At 42.0% G+C, this 22082-nt stretch overlaps 1 protein-coding gene across 1 annotated transcript in view; it reads right to left on the bottom strand.

The window, feature by feature from the left end:
- cac (calcium voltage-gated channel subunit cacophony) overlaps nt 1-22082 on the bottom strand; it is a 2326612-nt gene that overhangs the window by 1168604 nt on the left and 1135926 nt on the right. The window contains exon 27 of the mRNA XM_080268748.1: nt 18966-18983. Within this exon, the coding sequence (XP_080124874.1) occupies nt 18966-18983 (18 nt within the window). The remainder of the gene's footprint in view (nt 1-18965; nt 18984-22082) is intronic.

Here is a 22082-nt window from a genome sequence, read left to right as displayed (position 1 = left end):
TGTGCATACTAATGCCGCCATGTTGTTGTTGTTCGTCCCGCCAGTCTGCACACTAAAGACCGTCGCCGTGGAATACGAGAGTTACCTGCCTTTGTTGTGCAACTTTCCCCCACCTCCTACCTGCCATGGCTCTTCCCTACCCCCAGTGACGTGCTGTAAGCAGTATGTCATCAAGAAGCTGCCACAGTTGTTGTACAGTCAACGTTTGGAGCTTATTCGTCGTGTTGAGAGGGGAGAGAAGTTTTCAAAGCTGGCGAAAGAGTTTGGGAAGAACAAGTGCTGAGAGGTTCTAAGTTCTTCCCAACATCACCCCACTCCATTCACTTAAGGAATTTCATCATAGGATTAAGGTGAGATCCCTTATCATGGCTTATTTCTATTTAATATATGCATTGAATATTCCTAAATTTGTATGTTTGTGTTTGATGGTGCCTAGATAGGTGTACTGTAGGTAGGGTGCTGTGGGGGCAGGTTGGCCAAAGTCCAGACCCAAATTAATTTTTCACATAAGTGTTATTATTCATAAATCACAGAATTCGTAAATCACGGCAGTGGTCCAGACTCAAATTGCCGCAATTTACAAGGATTGAGTGTGTGTATATATATATATATATATATATATATATATATATATATACAGTAGATGCTCGATTAACGGACAATGATTTAGCTAACGCCCGAGATAGTGGAATAATTTTTTCCGGCATGTTTTTGCCTAATTTTAAGGAAAATTTCCGTTAAAATGAGTCTAATTACGTTAAGGAAAATTCATTCCAAAAACCACCTAATTACCAGAAAAAGTCCCATAAATTTAGCACGTCAGTGCGCCCTTCCTGGAAACATTCCCATGACCGGTGGTGTACGGTGTTGTCACATATCCCCACCAAGAATGCAGTCTTCATGTGATCCCCTAACTGTAAACAACTGCCCGGCATGTGTACAACTTTGCCTTGATATTGCAGCCTAATGTGTATTTTTTTTTTTTTTCCCCAGCAAACCGAAGCTATTATGAACCATGCCTAAGGTTCAGGAAAAGAAGAAGAGGGTGAGGCTTTCTCTTGGCCAGAAACTGGAAATAACTGAGAAGATAAACCACCATCCCTGTTGCTCCCCATCCCCTCTGTCTCCCCTGTACCACCTTGAGGGCTGATCAAGGGTGACTCTGACAGTGACTAAGCCACACCCAGGCCTGACACAGGTTCGTAGGGGCCAGTATGGTTCCCTGTGTCAGGAATATTTCTGCAACAAGTGCAGAACCCCTACTTTTGGAGGTAAGCCATACTGTAGTTTACTACCCCTATTTACTATACTACAGTACTGTATTTGGTACACTACTATTCTCACGTTATTCTTTATGTGTGCATATTTCATTACTAAGTCAGTACTATATGTATCACTGTTAACATGTACACAATATGCTTTTAAGTGAAAGTATTAATTATGGGCTCAGACTGCTGTGTGTAGCATTGAGTGTTAGCATAGCTTGCTCGGATTTACCAGAAAGTACCTCAAAGTACTGGAAAAGTTTCCTTTATGTTGAACCTTGGCTACGGAACTCAATTTAGCAGAAAATTCGAGACTATGGCATGGGGGTTGGCTGAATTAGTTTGTAAAATCAAGCTTCTACTATACAGCATACAGTAAAAGTCCTGTTGTCCAAATCGCAGGGAACAGAGGGTCTTTCGGACTACTGTTTTTTTTTTCAGACTATTAGGAGGTACCTTTGAAAACATTGGAAATATGTATATGATCATTAAACAAACATGAAAAATGATATGGGTTATTGTTTTATTCACCGGAAACGCACAGAAGTGTAGACAAATAATTGCAGGCAGGTACAGATATACCCTGGTTTAACAATGCAACTGGTTAAGTAAAAGCCCATCATTAGGCAGGATATCATTTAACATGCAAAAGTATTGGGATGCATTTTTTAACCTTGGGTTTCCCCCACAACCAAGTCCTAAACCCATCCAAATGAGTCCAAAAACAAGTTTTATGCCAATCTAAATGGCCTAACAGCTGTAAAAGAAGCTAACCTATGCCCATCACCTATAACTCACTAAAACCAACATATACAATCTGAAAATCATCAAAAATAAGTCTGGAAAAAATCAAGCTTAGTAAACTATACGCCAAAATGACAATGTTCACCCCACTTACGGCTAAAATACATTAATCGAAGTCTAAAACCAGTTTACAAAGCAACCTAAACACACAACTGTAGTCTAATATATCATCAAAATCGGTTAAGAATATCAAAACCCATCGTTAAACCAGGGTTTGATCATTGCTAGGCAGGATACAGTGGTATTTCTACCCCCATCGATGAGGCGGGGTATCGCATCTAGGGGTATCGTATATGACGGTATATCTGTACTGTACATCCAAGTCCAAGGGTAAGTCCAAGCCAGATAAATATTTACATAAAGCCCACAAAATTTAAAAAATTTCGCCTTGAAATATTTAGATTACTGGTGGTCCGATTGGAGAACTTTACTGTATATATATGAGGCGTCTAGAGCCACAGGGGCATCCCCACCAATATACTGGTTTTGAGTTAGGTAGGGGAGACAACAGGCTTAACCCTCTTCTCAGTGACAGCACTGGTTGCCATACAAGATTCGGCCTTCTGGACAGTGGTAGAGGGACTCAAAGTCACGTGGGTTTGTCCATGCTGACGGGCGAACAAATCAGAGCAGGCAGGCATCTAAGCCACACAGCCCAAACCAATCAGCATTCTCACTCTCTGCCACTCCCCCAGAGCAGCCAATCAGCAAGCGTGTGGCCCGCCCGGTGTGCTGGTGAGACTTCCCTCCCGTGTTCACTGAGGTGTCTAATTATTACGTATTGGATTTTTACCCCATTTATCGTAGATTATTGGTGACAAGATGAGCTGTTGTTATTGGGGTTGAAGGGGGGATGACAAGATGAGTTCTTCACATAGTTACAGTGAGGAGGTGGTGCCTATAACCTCTCGTAAGTGTCAGAAGTGTGTGGAGAAGTGGAAAAAGGTAGAAAGGAAGAGGAAAAGAGAATGGTGAGGGGAGACAGCGGGAGGGGGCGTGGCACCGAGGAGGCAGAGTTGGATGTCGATCTCCTAGATGACGACCCCACCATTTAACCCCCCACTACCCCTTCTCAATTTACTTAAGCACTACACTACTTTTTTTTGTGTGTGTTATTATTTCAATCTATTATGGTAGAGGAAAAATAATAACTGCATTGATTTCAGATTTAGTTGTCAAAAATGTGAAATTACAGTAATAATTATTTGTTTATTAATATTAAGTGAACTGGAATCTTCAGTTAATAAAGTTTTGTACATTAATACATTCGTTGATGTATTTTCTGTTATGTTTTTAAATCCCTACAATATGTTATTATGCCCATTTATAAATTGGGGGTTTGGTTTACTGCCTATTTTGTGGTTACGGTTATTACTGTTTTGTTTTTTTGGCTGTACATGTAGAGCATAGGCGCTGATGATCATTTTGATGTATAAAAGGTCTGTTTATTGCCTTCTGGTTATGACGTTGCCATAAACACAACTTTAAAGCGTCATAACTCAAAAGTACATTTTGGCGCCGATGCCCCTTTGGTTCTAGACGCCTCATATATTGTTTTCCTCCAAATTTCAACCTACAACTGTTCAAGTCTAACTGTTACAGATATTTTATGAACAGAGGACACCAGTAATCTGGTGTATGGATTTTTTTTTTCCCTCATTTGTTTTTCCTTCCACCGTTCTGTTATTTAAAAAAATATATATATATATACAGTACCCTCGCGTCCAACACGCGTTAGTCCAGCAGGATTCGGGTCCAGCACGGAGAGCAAATAATTAGTATTATTTAATACAATTTAATTACTGCAACACGAGTGTGTTAGCATAACACGCACAGAGCTCGGAGAAGTGGGCCAAATCCGCAGAGTTCACCTCTAGCACGATCACCCCCGGTCCAACACGGTCATACTGGACATTCCCATGATGATGATAGCCAATGAAAACTTCTGATCAAGTAGCCTTCCCCGCCGGCCATCGTGACGTGATCGTGATGCCGCCCAATTAAAAACGCTTCTGCTGTCACGTAATGTTTTGTTTAAATTTCTCCCGCCACAGCGCCACTCAGTCGAATAATTCACATTGGAAGGTGCTTTTTTCTTGCTGCATTTTCTGCCCTTCTTACTGCATTTTACCCTGCTCACGATGCCTAGGAAGCCTTCTGAGAACCCCAAGAAGCGTCAGCACCTCCCTCAGGCCACCAAGCTAGAAGGCATTGAGAGGAAGAAGAAAGGGGAGAGGAAAGTTGACATTGCCAAGGCCTATGACATGAATGAAGCCAATATGAGGACCATAATAAAAAAACAAGATAAGATCCTGGCAGCCGAAGGCTATCACACGGCACTTCATACCAGGTTTGCCGAGGATACGACGGGCAAAACAGTGTGACCAAAACCCAGGCGACTCGACAGAGAATGTATCGTACTACAGCATTGAACATTTAGCCTGACACTGAATACATATTAATATTTTAGAATAAGTATCAATTGTTTTGAAACCCTTCTCATCGGCGTGTGTACCAGTTTATAAACAAAGTTGCTTCTCCTTATTCTCTACCAAGTCAGCGACAGCGATCACTTTCCACAGTCACGAGATGGGGCTCTGGCAACAGTGTGAGAAGCAAGCCCTCTGCTGAGGATTACAGAGTGCTAGGACAAGCAGAAGCAGGACCTTCCATGGCTGTGGACGAAGATAGTGATTCTGAGTGTGATTTCGAAGGATTTATGAGGGAGGTTGAGGAGGAGCAACAGCCATTACCCGCTAGTGACGCCAGCAGCCATCCTCCGGGGACCCAGTAGGACTACCTACAGCCTTCGATACCACCTTCCATTCCCAGCAAGCCCACCAACACTATCCTATAAGGTTAGTTATCATTCATTGCACAGTACCATTTATTATAATTACAACAGTACCAATATATGTATAGGTATATGTTAGGTATTTAGGGTGACTTTTACTTGGGTTGCTGACATAATTCATTTTTCCTCATCAGCTCTATTGTTAGTCCAACACGTTTTTGGTCCAACACGTGACCCATGGATGACAATATTACCGTGTTGGACACTTGGACGCGAGGGTACTGTATGTATGTATGTATATATATATATATATATATATATATATATATACACACACATTTATATATATATACATATATATATATACATATCTATCTATCTATAGCCTGATGCCCTAATCCAGCCAAGGGTGGCCACAGACAAACACCTCCAAGTCACTCTGTCACCCACCATTTGACTGCCCTACCACCAACTCACTCCGACCCCCCTCATTGACCTCTCAACTCCATCCCTCCATCTCATCCTCAGTCTTCCCCTCCCTCTCCCTCCTTCCACTTCAGCTACATACACCCTCTTAGTCAGTCTTTATTCTCCATCTCTCCACATGTCCAAACCACCTCAGTGTATTTCTCCTAATTTTCTCAACCACATCCACATTCACCCCACAACGTTCTTTTACTTCATTCGTCAACCTGTCCCTCCATGACACTCCACATGCTCCTCTCAAGTAACTCATTTCCACTGCTCTCACTCTTGACTTATTCCCCTCTTGCAAGGGCCATGCCTCGCTTCCATACATCAGGGTAGGAATCACAATACTATCAAGCAGTGACTTCTTACCTTCCACACTCACCTCCCAATTTCTCATCACTGCTTTCAGTGAACCAACAACCTTCCTTCCCTGCCGTACCCTTCAAGCACTTCATCCTCCAAAGTTCCATCATTACTCATCATACTACCCAAGTCCCGTACTTGAATGCACTCACATTCTCCATATCCTCACCATTCAACCTCACTGTGCATTCTGTGACTTCAATCCTCTCAAGCACCATAACTTTACTCTTGTTTACATTAACTGTCAGAACCCTTTTCCTACACACTGTCTCGAATTCATTCACCAAACCTTGCAACTTCCATTCATCTTCACTCAGCAATACTGTATCATCAGCAAACAGCAACACCAGAATCTTCCACATCTCACCCTCATTCATTAGTGCCAACCCCACATCCACTGCCCTATCTTGCACCTCCATTACAACCTCATCCATGTATATATTAAAATGCCATGGAGACATTAAACATCCCTGTTCTAGTCCCACATTCAGATCACAGAACTCATTCAGCTCACCATCCACACACACCGTAGCCCTAGCTCCTTCGTACATACTCTTCACAGCACTCAACAATTTCCCCTCCACTCCATATATTCTTAATACCTTCCACATACCTCGCCTATCTATTCTGTCATAAGCTTTCTCCAAGTCCATGAAGGTAGCATACACTTTTCTTCCCTTCTCTAGATACCTTTCCACTAAACATCTTACAACAAATATCTGATCTATACATCCTTTTCCCTTCCTAAATCCCCCTTGTTCTTCTCCAACTAGCTCCTCTGTTATATGCCTAACCCTGTCGATGAGCATTCTACCATATATTATTCCAGTCACACTAAGAAGGTAAATACCCCTATGGTTACCACATACTTCTCTCTCCCCTTTTCGTTTGTATAAAGGAACAATTATACCTGATTTCCAGTCCTCTGGAACCCTTCCCTCTTCCCCAGCCAATCTACACAACTTCCATATCCACTCCACAACAATCTCACCCCCATACTTCAGCATTTCACCACACACCATCAATTCCTGGGGCCTTTCCCATCTTGATCTTCTTCATTGCTTCAACTTCTTCCACCCTACTGATCTTTTCCTCCCTCCTCCCATCTCTTCTTCTCTCAGTCATTTCCCAACCACATATACTCACACTGCTCTCACTCTCTGCATTCAACAAATCCTCAAAGTGCTCCTTCTATCTCTTCGATTTCTCTCTTCTCTACCAACAAATTATTATTCCCATCTTTCACTCCCCTACTATTTCCCCTTTCATACTGTCTTACTTTCTGTACCTCCTTCGTTTCATTTCGTTTTCATTTTTAAAGGCTCCAACATGCTCGCAGGCGTCGGCCTTGGTCACCTAATGGCAGCTATCCATGCTACACGATCCATTGCAGCCTCCCTGTTCAGTCCCTTAACCCTGAGGTCACACTTAATGACCTCGTCCCATGTCTTTCTCGGTCTACCCCTCATAACCCCACCCCCAATATTAACACTTCTCACCTTCCTCACCCAATTATCATCCTCCATCCTCTCCACATGTCCAAACCATCTCAAGCTACCTCTCCTCACCACAACACCAATACACTCCAGTACCATCCTACCTCTCAACTCTTCCATCGTAAACCCAGCCCCCCCAGACCTTGCACGCAAGGACGCACTACACATCCATCTAATCATTGTCATTTCTGTACGTCTGACCTGGCAAATATTCTCCTCCTTTACTGCCCAGGTCTCACTACCATACAGCATTACACTCCTAACACATGCTGCATACAAAGACCCCTTAGCACGCAGGGAGAGTCCTCTCAATATCAGAAGAGGCAAGAGCTCCCTGAACGTCTTCCAAACACTTCTCACCCTAGGCACAGAGCTAGCTCCAGCCCCACCTCCTGCACACAACATTTCTCCCATATAACAAAACTCTTCCCCACACTCAAGAGATTCACCAGCAAGTTCAATCCTTTCATGCCTGACAATCTCCACCTGCTCTCCCCAACATGCCATACACATAAAATCAGCATTATCTCACAGTCTACCTCTGACACCACTACATCTCTTGTGCACCCATTAATCACAAACACCGCACAAGATGGAATTACTTCCCACCCCCATGTGGCAAACTGCACACGGCCACTCTCCCTCATCTTTGACAGTACCGCCACCAACCCTAGATATCATCACTTTTGTTTTATCTGCATTTACCCTTAACCCTTACACCGCGGGCTTGTTTTGCTTTGACTTGCGGCTCCCGCGGGCATATTCGCGCTTCGACAGACTCTCTAAAAATATTTGCCAAAAATCAGTTATTAGTCCTAGAATATTAAAATCACATATACTTATGGCACATACCTTCAGCTTTCTCCTTGGGTGTTTGTTGAGCCTTCGTTGAGTACCGTAGGACTTGTGGAGACCTCTGAATTTGGGTAATGAAGTCTCAACATTACACTTCCCGACAACTCGTAATATGATTAACACAGCCTGATATTATCACTAAAAACACTAAGCTATGATTCTCAAATAGTTTGGAATCCATACTCCAAAAAAAAAAACACTGTGAAAGCAATGAAAATTACGAGGGCGTATGACCATCCCACTTCCGATCGTTCGCCGCTAGTGTTGTCTATTATTCATAAAAACACTCACAGTTTATATTTCTGTTACTATATAACACTTATATATATCTATAGTCTTTATCCATAAGTTTCCTTCAGTAATAGTAGTTTATTGTCACTGTAAGGATTCAATTTCTTTCAGTAAAATACGTAGCATTCACTTTCTTGTCCTGTATACTAGCATTGAGAGTGAATGTCACTTTCACCTTCACTCTCATAACTCATAGTATTCATACATGCTAGAGTGAAACTTTCACTTTCATTACTCCTAGTATATATACTCGTATTCTTATAATACCACTCATTTACATTTCTATTTATGTTCTCTACTTTATTTACATTGTTTACTTTTCTATTTTATTTACACTGTGTAATGCACTGTCACTTGAAGTAACTTATAAAACTATTTTCCACTGTTCACTTATTTTTACATTCATTGCTTTCTTGCTGTTTACACATTATTTACACTTTATTTACAATTCCACTTGCACTGTTTTACTCAATAAAAAGATCATAGTCACTCTATATCAATTGTCAGCCCTTTACCTCTTTCCACACGAGGTTTAGTAGGGGGTAAAGGTCACAGGGCCCTTTGCATGGGGCTATAAAGCAATGGAAGTTAGCAGGAGCAAATCAGACATACTCCCACTTTCAAAGATGACAGTGAACTGATAGTGGTGGCCTCCTGCCGCCTGGCTAGGGTAGGTCCAATACTACCAACTTCAGCCCTATGAGACCTGCTAATATATAGCAATGAAATGATTGGCAGGAAACCAAGACAATACATAATAAATTAGGTAGTTCCAGGTGAATGTAAATATCACTTAGGCTTCTCCCTTCCCTCCTTATATGTATATTTATTATGAAAATAGATTATACGGCATATTTCAAGGGGAAAAAAATAGCGAAAATTAGTGAACGAGTGCACGTGAGGTGTTGTGAGGTGATAATTAGCCAATTCCAGGTGTATGGCACTATCATTTACCTTATTTCTTTTTTGTATATATTATATGGGATAAGAATAGGGCATAGGGCTTATTTCAATGGATGAAATCAGTGAAAAATTCCAGGGAAGATTTACCTAGCGTAGCACGGCCGGGCAGGTGAGAGGATAGGGTAATGGAGGGGAGGTAGGGAGGGGAGTCAAGAATGGGGAGAAATGGCTAAATTGTCAACAATGGATGGGAGTATAGATGAGATTAGGAGTGCTGACAAGTGTTGGACATTGGCAGTACTGATAGATGATACAAGCCACCACTTCAAAGCCCGCGCGAATTCAAAATAACACAGAATCACAAAAGTGTCGCCCTGCGGTATGATCCCTTGCTCCCAAGCGTCACGAAAGTGACGTCCCGCGGTTAAGGGGTTAAGCCCTTGTGCCCCATACCATCTCTCCACTTCCTAAACCTTTCCTCCGCCTTCCTTTCGTTCTCTGCAATCAACACCAAATCATCAGCATACAACATCTCCCACGGGAGTCCGTTTCTGAAGTCATGTGAGAGGGCTTCAAGTACCATGATAAACAACATGGGACTCAAAACTGACCCCTGATGCACACCAACATTCATGGAAAGGCCATCACTCAAATCTCCATTCACTTTTACCTGGGTGTGAGCATCCACATACATAGCCATTACCACCCTAACCAGCCACTCCTCCAAGCCAAGCTTACTCATTGCCCACTTAACCACCTCTCTAGGGACTCTGTCAAAGGCCTTTTCCAAATCAACAAAACAAAATAAAGATCCCTTCTCCTACCAATATATTTTTCCTGAAGCTATTGAACAATGAATATGGCATCAGTGGTCCCCCTACCTAGCATAAACCCAAACTGCATCTCATCAATATTCACTCTTTCTCTAATCATACCTTCTAAAACTCTCTCCATTACCTTCATCATCTGATCTAAATGCTTTATACCTCTATAATTTCCTCTTTCCAGGGCATCATCCTTCCCTTTATACACATTTACAAGTACACTCTTCAGCCAATCATCTGGGACAACACACTCATAAATAATCATATTTATCAGGTCAGTGACTAACCTCACCCCTATGTCTCCTGAGGCCTTCAACATTTCGGCAGCCAACCCAGACACACCTGCTGCCCTCCCCACCTTCATCCTGCCTATTGCCTCACTCACAGTAGCAGCATCAATCAAAGGCCAAGGGCCAAACACTGGATCTGCTGGCTCCAAACCTTCCCTGTCCAAGTCAAAGTCCTCATTCAACAACCGACTATAATGCTCTCTCCATGCATCTTTAAAATCCTCACTGTTCACCACTAGCCTTCCTTTGTCATTCTTCACACACTGCTCACCTATAATATCCCGATTATCCCTCTTCATCTGATTTGCCACCTTATGTATCATATTTTTCCATTCCCCATGATTCAGGTTATCAAGTAAAAGTCTCTGTGACTCTGACTTCGCCCTGTATACTTCCATTCTAGCCCTACGTTTGGCAGCCAAGTATTCCTCCTTGCTACCACCCTTCTTCCACTCTCGGAAAAGCCTTCTTTTCTCCTTAACTGCAGCTTCTACACCCTCATCCCACCACCAAGTTACTTTATGTCTTGGTGGTCCTCTTGTCCAACCACATGTTTTTTTTTTTTTTTTTTTTTTTTTAAATAACAGAACGGAGGAAGGAAAAACAAATGGAGAAAAAAAATAATCCATACACCAGATTACTGGTGTCCTCTGTTCATAAAATATCTGTAACAGTTAGACTTGAACAGTTGCAGGTTGAAATTTGGAGGAAAACAACTCTGGGGAAGCGAGTTCCAGAGAGATGCAGTTCGGGGAATGAAAGAATTCTGATAGGCAGAAGTTCTGCAATATGGTTGAGTGACATTCCAGTCATGAGCGTTACCAGATGCCCGTGTAGCACGAGGGAAGGCATGGAGAGGTGGCACCATGGACGCAACTTCGTCTGAGCATTTGCCAAAAAAATATCTGTAAAATAATGCAAGGGAGGCAACATTCCTTCTTACTTGCAGGGGAGGTAGTTTATATGTAATGGCAGAGTTGTTAATGATTCTAACAACTTTATTCTGAATTTTGTCTAGTTGTCTTAATGCAACCTCTTCACAACCATTCCACAATGGTGAGCAATATTCAAGCTGAGAGCGCACAAGACTCTTATAAATTATAGCTAACTGCTCATCAGCAAAGAAGTTACGGACTCTGTACAATAATCCAAGTTTCTTTGAGGCGGTTTTAGCAAGTGATCTGACATGAGAGGTCCAGCTGAGGGCACTGTTAAGTGAGACACCAAGAATTTCAATACTTTTGGAGATGGGAATATTAGTAGCACTGAAGGTAATGTATGAATCAGGCAATATCTGTCTATTAGTAAACTGTATATATTTATTTTACTAGCATTAAAAGAGACAAGGTTGTTTTGTCCCCATTCACTGATTGTAGATAGATCTTGATTTATGGAGATGGCTGTACTGAGTTGAGAGGTAGAGATATCAGACTTTGTAAATGGATGTCTGAGTGTGAATGAACTATGTAGTGTTGAGTCATCTGCATATGAGTGAATGGGATTGTGGGTGACAGATAAGAGATCATTAATATGAACCAGAAATAGGGTTGGCGCCAGTACTGATCCCTGCGGCACGCCGGCGTTAATTGAGTGGAAATTCGAATATACATCATCTACTTTTACTCTTATTTTCCTGTCACTAAGAAAAGAAGAAATCAAAGGAACAAAAGACGTTAGTCCATAGCAAGGGAGTTTGGACAGCAGGGAACGGTGCCATACTCTGTCGAAAGCTTTACAGATATCAAGAGCTACTGCATGAGTTTCTCCAAAAAGATTAATTGATTGATGGATGGTATGAGTTAAGAGATTGAGTATGTCAATGGTGGATCTTTCGTAACTCTCAAGAGATTGTTCTTGAGGGCTCTGTACTGTTCGTTAACGCCTCTGTCTACAGCTCCCTGTTCAGGCACCACTCTCCTCATCTCGTTATAGAAGGCATCCCTTACTACTTTGTTTTCCAGCTTCCATATTTTCCTCCTAGGTACATAAGTCCTCTTTTTCATCACTCGTTCTTTAAGCACCATATCACAAACCAATAGTTCGTGCTGCTGCACACACTCCTTACTTCCTATAACTTTAACATCCCTCACTAACCTCCTATCAGCCCTTCTAATCAGAAAATAATCTATCTGACTGCTATTTCCCCCAGACTCATACGTAATTAACCTACTCTCTCTTTTCCTAAAATATGTGTTGCACACAATCATCTCCATTGCCTCCCCAAACTCGAGTATCCTTTCTTCTTCTGCATTCCTTATACCATATGCACATCCCCCATATACTCCTTCATAACTCTGTGCTACTTCACCTGCATGACCATTTAACTCCCCTCCCAAAACCACTATCTCATCATACTGCATACCACCTACTACATGTATTAAATCATCAAGGTCCTTCCAAAACAATTTCTTACTCTCCCTCCTGTTTACACTCAGATTCCTCCCAAACTCTTCATCCACTTTCTTCTTACTCTCCTTCACCAATCTCTTCACCTCCAATTGCCTGCTCACATATACCTCTCTCTTCTCTCTCTCATCTTCTCCCCTGCCTCTACTTGCTAGCCATTCACTATATGCCTTCTTCTTTTGTTCCACAGCTTGTTTCACCTCATCATTCCACCATGCTGTCCCTTGCACACCCCTGCATCTCCTCCTCACTCCACAGACCACCTCACTCGCTGCACCTATCTCTTCTGTGAATATCTTACGTACATCTTCCACCCCTTCCATCTGCTCTAACTCATACCTTTCCAATCTTTCTTACACTATATTCTTATACTCTGCCATTTTCTCACTATCTGGCAACTCCTTCACTCATCTACCAGGAGCTGTCTCCTCCTGTCTTCCCTTTCGTCTCTTCACCAATTTTCTTTGCAGCCTTACCTTGGCCATCACTAAGTGATGATCTGAGATTCTTAGTGATGATCTGAGATTCCACTTCCCAATCCTCTCCACACTCTTGCATCCAACACTTGTCTTTTCATTCGCTCATCCACACACACGTAATCTATCACTGCCTTTCGTTCAACAAGTTCACCGTCCATCCTCCTCATGGCTCTCCATGTATACCTGTGGACCATCTTATGCTGAAGGAAGGTGTTGGCTATTGCCAACCCCTTACCAGCACAGATGTCCATCAAAGCACTACCATTCCCATCTACTTCACCTGGCACACCCCACTGACCAACCACTCCATCCACTAGTACATTCCCAAAATTGTCATTCATGTCCCCAGTCAAATATCGATCTATCGATCTATCTATCTATATATATATCTGTATATATATATACAGTATATATATATATATATATATATATATATATATATACACAGTACTCGTCAGAAGTATGAAGCGCCCTGTGTCCCTACTATGAAACAAACCTTTCAACACTGGAAGAACATATAAGTAATGCATTTTATTTAACTTTAGTGCTTCGTATGGTATCCTTTACGCTTCTTCACGGACCTGAGACATCTTGGAAGTGAAAGGGTGAGGCTCCTGAGGTGCTGGAGGGGTATTTTCTCCCAGGAGTCACGAATTGCAGCTTCCAGCTTAGGCAGAGAGCTCACGTTCTTCCTTTGGAGACTCTTCTTTACGAGGTACCAGAGGTTTTCAATTGGGTTGAGGTCTGGGCTATTTCTGGGCCAGTCTTTCATGAATGAGACCTCGCAGTCATGAAGCCACTTGGTGACCGATTTGGCCTTGTGAGCAGGTGCACCGACCTGCTGAAACACTCGTGCACCAGTTAGGTCGAAGGAGTCTGGTAAATGATCACACAGAAGCTCCAGGTAAACATCCTGATTCACTCTAACGTTCTTTGGAAGCACAACAAGCTTCCCCAAACCTTCCCCTGAAAAACAAGCCCATACCATGAGTACATTAGGATGTTTAACTGTGCTTTCTACGTACTGTGGGTTAAGTGGGTCATTACCTTTGCGTCGGTACACACGTGCTCCTCTGTTACAGGTTACACTAAACGTTGCCTCATCAGACCACAACACTGACAACCATTGCTCCTCACCCCAGTGGAGATATTTATTAGCAAAGGCAAGCCTACGAAGTCTCTGGTTCTTTGTGAGAAGAGGCTTCTTCACAGGTCTGTGACTCGTGTAACCAAGTTCATGAACCCTACGAGACACAGTTCTCACAGACACCTCACCAAACACATCCGGGTTGCTTTCCTTTATTTTTCTTGCACTCACACGAGGATTAAACTCCACTGCACGTTTTAAAACATTAACAGACCTTGGGGAAGTTTTCCTAGGCCTACCAGACCATGGCTTCTTTGTGGGAATTTCACCACTGTTTTCCACTCGATACCCGCACACCAACGACGCACTGTCGATCTTGCCACACCAACCAATTCACTAATTTCCTTTGTCTGGTGGCCTGCCTCCTTTAGAGCAATGATCTGGGATATGATTTCACTCGATAGTTCACGGGCAGGTGCCATAACAAATTGGCGAAAGCCAAAACACTGCCGGACACTCGGTAAAAAATGGTGCAATTTCAGATGGAGACGCGGCGGAGCTCCTCTCTCTCAGGCAGCCCGTGGGCAACTGAGGCGGGAACCAACCACTGTGTCGGAAGGCCTCAGGCTACCGTAACATCATGCTCGCGGCGCAAACTTGTGGCTCAATTTTTACCCCCAAAAATGGGTGATTCTTTTTGGCCATAAGTATTGTGTGCCCGGCGGAAGGCGCTGCGTAATTTTGACGAGTACTGTATATATATATATATATATATATATAATATACAGTACATATATATATATATATATATATATATATATATATATGCAGCCTCTGTGGTACAGTGGTAAAGTGTGCGTTTCGTACACAGGTGGGCCACGGTTCACATCCCGCAAGGTTAATAAACTTTGGGAGTGTTCACCCGGCCACGTACTGCATTGGCGGACACAAGGGGTGCTGTGGTTGAACAAGTGTCGCTTACTGTAAAGTATGCTTGCACCCAGTCGGATTGTGAGGGCCGATTACACTTGGTTCACAGGCTACACACACATCCAAAGCCATTCCAACACTACAATTACACTTACAAGCACTTTGCACCGTAAATACAATCTCTACCAGACAGCCTACGCCACTTGGTAGAAATACATTGGATGTATCGTCCTGACTTCGGTCGGGATAGGCCGGTACTGCAGTGGATACTCAAACGGCTGCTGCTGCTGCTGCTAATGATGATGATGATGATGATTATATATACAGTATATATATATATATATATATATATATATATATATATATATATATATATATATATATATATATATATATTATACATATACAGTACCCTCGCGTCCAGCACGCGTTAGTCCAGCACGATTCGAGTCCAGCACAGTCAGCAATTCTATCTATCTATCTATCTATAGCCTGACGCCCTAATCCCGCAAAGGGTGGCCGCAGACAAAACGCCTCCAAGTCGCTCTGTCACCCATCATTTGACTACCCTCCCTCCAACTCACCCCCCCCTCCCTCATATACCTCTCAACTCCATCCCTCCACCTCATCCTCGGTCTACCTCTCCCTCTCCCTCCCTCCACCTCACCTACATACACCCTCTTGGTCAGTCTTTCATTCTCCATTCTCTTCACATGTCCAAACCACCTCAGTGTATTTCTCCTAATCTTCTCACTCACATCCACATCCACCCCACAGCGTTCCTTCACTTCTTCATTCGTCAACCTGTCCCTCCACGTCACTCCACATGCTCCTCTCAAGTAACTCATTTCCACTGCTCTCACTCTTGACTTGTTCCCCTCTTGCAAGGTTCATGCCTCGCTTCCATACGTCAGGGTAGGGATCACAATACTATCATGCAGTGACTTCTTAACTTCCATACTCACCTCCTATTTCTCATCACTGCTTTCAGTGTACCAAAAACCTTCCTTCCCTGCTGTACCCTTTCACGCACTTCATCCCCCAAAGTTCCATCCTTACTCATCACACTACCCAAGTATTTGAATGCACACACATTCTCCATATCCTCACCATCCAACCTCACTGCACACTCTGTGACTTCATTCCTCTCAAACACCATAACTTTACTTTTGTTTACATTAACTTTCAGATTCCTACTCCTACACACTGTCCCAAATTCATTCACCAAACCTTGCAACTCCCATTCATCTTCACTCAACAGTACTGTATCATCAGCAAACAGCAACACCGGAAGCTTCCAAATCTCACCCTCATTCATTAGAGCCACCCCAACATCCACTGCCCTACCCTGCACCGCCTTTACAACCCCATCCATGTATATATTAAACAGCCATGTAGACATCACACAACCCTGTTTCAGTCCCACATTGAGATCAAAGAACTCACTCAGCACAATCACCCCCGGTCCAACACGGCCATACTGGACATTTCCATGATGATGATAGCCAATGAAAAACTTCTGATCAAGTAGCCTTCCTCGCCCGCTATCGTGACATGATCGTGATGCCACCCAATTAAAAACGCTTCTGCTGTCATGTGACGTTTTGTTTATATTTCTCCCGCCACAGAGCCACTCAGTCACATCATTGCATTGGAAGGTGCTTTTTTCTTGCTGCATTTTCTGCCCTTGTTACTGCATTTTACCCTGCTCACGATGCCTAGGAAGCCTTCTGAGAACCCCAAGAAGCGTCGGCACCTCCCTAAGGCCACCAAACTAGAAAGCATCAAGAGGAAGAAGAAAGGGGAGAGGAAAGTTGACATTGCCAAGGCCTACAACATGAATGAAGCCAACGTGATCATAATAAAAAACTTAAGACAAGATCCTGGCAGCCGAAGGCTATCACACGGCACTTCATACCAGGTTTGCTGAGGATACGATGGTAAATCGGAACGGTAATGTGGTAAAACTGCCGATGATACCATGGGCATTTGGAATTCATCTGCCAAGGATACGATGGGGAAAACAGTGTGACCAAAACCCAGGCGACTCGACAGAGAATGTATCGTACTACAGCATTGAACATTTAGCCTGACACTGCATACATATTAATATTTTAGAATAAATATCAATCGTTTTGAAACCCTTCTCATCGGCGTGCGTACCAGTTTATAAACAAAGTTGCTTCTCCTTAGTCTCTACCGAGTCAGCGACAGCGATCACTTTCCACAGTCACAAGACAGGGCTCTGGCAACAGTGTGAGAAGCATGCACTTTGCTGAGGATTAATGGACGAAGATAGTGATTCTGAGTGTGATTTCGAAGGATTTATGAGGGAGGTTTGATTTCGAAGGATTTATGAGGGAGGTTGAGGAGGAGAAACAGCCATTACCCGCTAGTGACGCCAGCAGCCATCCTCCGGGGACCCAGTAGGACTAACTACAGCCTTGTATACCACCTTCCATTTCCAGCAAGCCCACCAACACTATCCTAAAAGGTTAGTTATCATTCATAGCACAGTACCATTTATTATAATTACAATTGTACCAATATATGTATAGGTACATGGTAGGTATTTGGGGTGACTTTTCCGAGGGTTGCTGACATAATTCATTTTTCCCCATAACCTCTACTGTTAGTCTAACATGTTTTTGGTCCAACACGTGACCCATGATGACAATATTACCGTGCTGGACGCGAGGGTACTGTATATATCTATCTATCTATTCCCAGATACCATAATCCCGTAAGGGGTGGCCATTCTGACCCTGAGTTATTTGTTTTACGGGGAGGGGCACTAACCCTCCACCAACCCACTTGTAAACATGTAGGAAGCAGGTATGGTTTGGTCATATGGTTACCACCCAGCGCTGTAAATGTGTGTGTATTTACCTATTTGTAGTATACAGGAATTGAGCAATGCTCGTGTTGTCCTGTCTCCATATCCACATTCATCAAGTCTACCTTTACACACATGAATGTTTTTCTCATGCACCACCTCTTTGTCTAAGTCGTTCCAAATATTTAAGTATTTACCTAATATACCTAACTGTGATATACATGGAATGTACTATGCTCATGGGTTTCCGTCGCTATTTCTCAATAAGTTGAATTTAGCTTTAAACTCGTTTAAGTTTTTAGACTGGACGATCTCTTTGTCCAGGCTATTCCATAAGTCTATACTTCTGTAAGGAATGCTATATTTCTTGATATCCTTCAAGCAGCTTGACTTTTTCAATTTCATTCCATGTCCTCTTGTTGCTCTCTTATCCCATACAAACAGATCTTCTTTGTCAATTTTATCTACTCCCACCATGGTCCTGAACACTGCAATCATGTCTCCCCTCTTTCTCCTTTCCTCTAACGAAGGCAAATCCAGTTTTTCCAGCCTCTCTCTGTATGACAGGTCTGTCAGACTGGGAACCATCTTGGTTGCTGTTCTTTGTATTCTCTCAATCTTGTTTATATCTTTCTTTTTGTGTGGGGACCACACTACCACTGCATATTCTAACCTGGGGCAGATCATTGCCACTATCAATTTTTTCATCATCTCCTCATCCATATAATGAAATGCTACTCTTATGTTAGTCAAGAGTTTATAAGTCTCCCCAACTATCTTGTTAATGTGCTTTTCTGGTGACAAACTATCTTGGACCAGCACTCCCAAATCTTTCTCTTCTCTCCTTTTTGTGATTAATTCATTACCCAACAAATAATTCAGTGATGGCCTCCTGGTACTTTTACCCATTTCCAATATTTTACATTTCTTTACATTAAATTTCATTTCCCACATCCGGCTCCAATTGTGTATCCTATCCAAATCCTCCTGCAGTATTTTACAATCCTCCTCAACCTCTACCTTCCTCAAGATCTTTACGTCATCAGCAAACAGACTTGCATAACTGTTCACTCCATCTACCATATCATTTATGTAAATCAGGAACATTACTGGTGCCAACACCGAGCCTTGAGGGACTCCACTTGTTACTTCCCTCCATCCAGACATCCAATCCTTTATTACTGTCCTCATTTGTCTGTCTCTCAAAAAGTCTCTCATCCACTCCAGAAGTTTCCCCTTCAGTCCTCCTATATATTCTAGTTTCCACATTAGTCTTTTATGAGGTACCTTGTCAAAGGCCTTCTCTAAGTCTAAGTACACACAATCCACCCAACCATCTCTCTCCTGTACCACGTCAATCGCTCTTGAGTAAAAGCTCAACAAGTTAGAAACACATGACCTTCCACTTCTGAATCCAAACTGACATTCAGCCAAAATATTCATCTCTTCCAGATATTTTATCCATCTGTTTTTCAGGATTCTCTCACACAATTTTGCGACCATGCTGGTTAGAGACACTGGTCTATAATTAAGGGGTTCTTCCCTGTTTCCTCCCTTGTAAATTGGTACCACATTTGCCCTCTTCCATTCTTGTGGCACTTTCCCCTCTTCCAGTGAGCATACGATTAAACTGTGAATTTTATCCACCAGTTGTTCTCTGCATTCCTTCTGTACCCAATTAGAAATTCCATCAGGTCCTGGGGCTTTCCTTACATCTTGAGTTTCCAGTAATTTATACACTTCCTGTACCTCCACTTTTATATCTTTTATCACCGGAACATTTCTAATTCACAAGCTCCTTTTCTTTAGTGAAAACTGACTGGAAACGTTTGTTCATTATTTCTGCTTGCATTGCCGCATCCTTAAAGATCTCTCCTTCTACTTTCAGTTTCGTGATTCCTTCCTTTTGTTTCAGTTTGCCATTAACAAATCTATCAAACAGTTTGAGTTCATCCTTGCATTTGTCTATTATACCTTTTTCAAAATTCCTTTCTTCTTCTCTACGTATTCTTGTGTATTCATTTCTTGTTCTTTTATATTCTTCCTTTGTTCTGTTGTTTCCTCTCTTTCCCCAATTGTTCCACGCCTTATCTCTCTCTTTTTTTGCTATCATACACCTTCTATTAAACCACTCCTTTTTCCTGTTTTCTTTCCCTCTTACTCTTGGTACAAATTTTTCCACTCCCAAATTATAGAGGTCTAGAAAGATATCCCACTTCATCTGTATCTCTCTTGTTTCTCTGAATTTTCCCCAATCCGCATTTTCAAAAAAGTTTCTCAGTCCTGTAAAATTTGCTTTCCCAAAGTTGTATCTTCCCTGTCTATGAAGCTCGTCTCTTGGCACGACGTTCCCTATTAACATCTGGAACTCAATGACCACATGATCACTTTTTCCTAAAGGACAGAGATATTTCAATGATTCTATTACATCGGGTTCTTTGGTGAACAGTAAATCTAACCTTGCTGGTGTGTCCTCACCTCGAAACCGTGTCTCTTCTTTGACCCATTGCGTCATCACATTATTCATTATTATATTTAATAACATAGTGCCCCATGAATCCTCGCTGCCTTCCGAGTACCATTCCTCCCAGTTCACCTCTTTACGGTTAAAGTCACCCACTAAAATTATATTATTGCTTTTCTCAATTATTTTTTGCAAATAGCTAGCCATATCTGACAACATCTCATGGTATTCGTCATCATTCCATGCTCTTCTCTTTGGGGGAACATACACTACCGCCATATCTCTCTTAACATTCTCTCCAGTTTCTAATTTCATATATATCACTTCAGCCCTGCCTTCTCCCATTTCCACAGTATCTACATTTATGTTGTTCTTCACTGCTATCATCACTCCTCCTCCCTTTTTTTCTTTTCTGTCTTTTCTCCACAGTTTGTATTTACCATCTCCCAAATGAACATCAATATCTTCTCTTAATTTGGTCTCTACAAAGCACATGACATCAGGTTCATGTTCTCTTAAGAAATCGTTAATTTCGATCCTTGTCGATATGAAGCCATCAACATTAGTATATATCACCTTCAAATTATTTTTGACGATTTTAATACCCTCTTCTCTCCTACTGGCTATCCGTACCACTTCCCCAACTTCTGATCTTTCACAGCCATCCCCCTTAGTTTCCTTCACTTCTATTTCCTTAAATACCTCTTCCTTACTTTCATATCCAATACTCTCCAAAAAAAAAAGTATTACAGTCTTCCTCTGTCCTCTTATCATTTTTTCCCTTTACTTCTTCCTTGAATGATTTTAAAACTTCTCTTTCTTCTTCATTCAGATCTTTTCTTATTATAATATTTTCCATCCCTGCCTCTTTGCTTAATTTCCAAATCACTTTTAAGTATCTTATTTATTACACTTTCTGATGTAAACTTGACTCTCACTGGTCTTGTTTCCCCTTTCTTATAAGGCCCTATCCTCCTTACTTCCTCAATTTCTTGTACCCACTTGTCTCCTTCGGGGTCAATCTTGCCTAATATTCCTCTCACCAGGTTCATGTCTCTCTCGAGTCTTACGAACCTAACCTTTTCTTCCTCTTCCCTGTTTCCAAATATTACTACACATCTGTTCCTTTCTACGGTTTCTCTCACTATTTTCTCTTTTTTCTTCAGTATTTTCACTACATTTTCTTCCATTTTTTTCTTGTTCATTTCCCTTTCTTCTTGGATGATCTCTTAAGCTGACCACTTCTTTCTGTTCTTCCTCTACATGTGCCCACTTTGCCTTCTGCTCTTCCAATACATTACTCACCTTCTCCGTTTTATTAGTACTCTCTTCTAGTTTCCTCCTCAATTCAACATTTTCCCGCTTCAAATTTCGAATCTCTTCACTCGCTGTTTCATTGGATTGGATCAGACTGTATGGTAGTATCCGTATTTTCCGACACATCCTTTATCACTAGATTCTCTACTTTCTTTTCAAGTTCACTAATCCTCATAATTAATGTTTTAACCAGGTCCATGACATTGG

Source organism: Coenobita brevimanus, chromosome 29 (genome assembly GCF_032717465.1).
Source record: "Coenobita brevimanus isolate Jiangsu-jjx chromosome 29, ASM3271746v2, whole genome shotgun sequence".
NCBI classification, from domain to species: Eukaryota; Metazoa; Arthropoda; class Malacostraca; order Decapoda; family Coenobitidae; genus Coenobita; species Coenobita brevimanus.
This window is presented reverse-complemented; position numbering and strand designations above follow the sequence as displayed.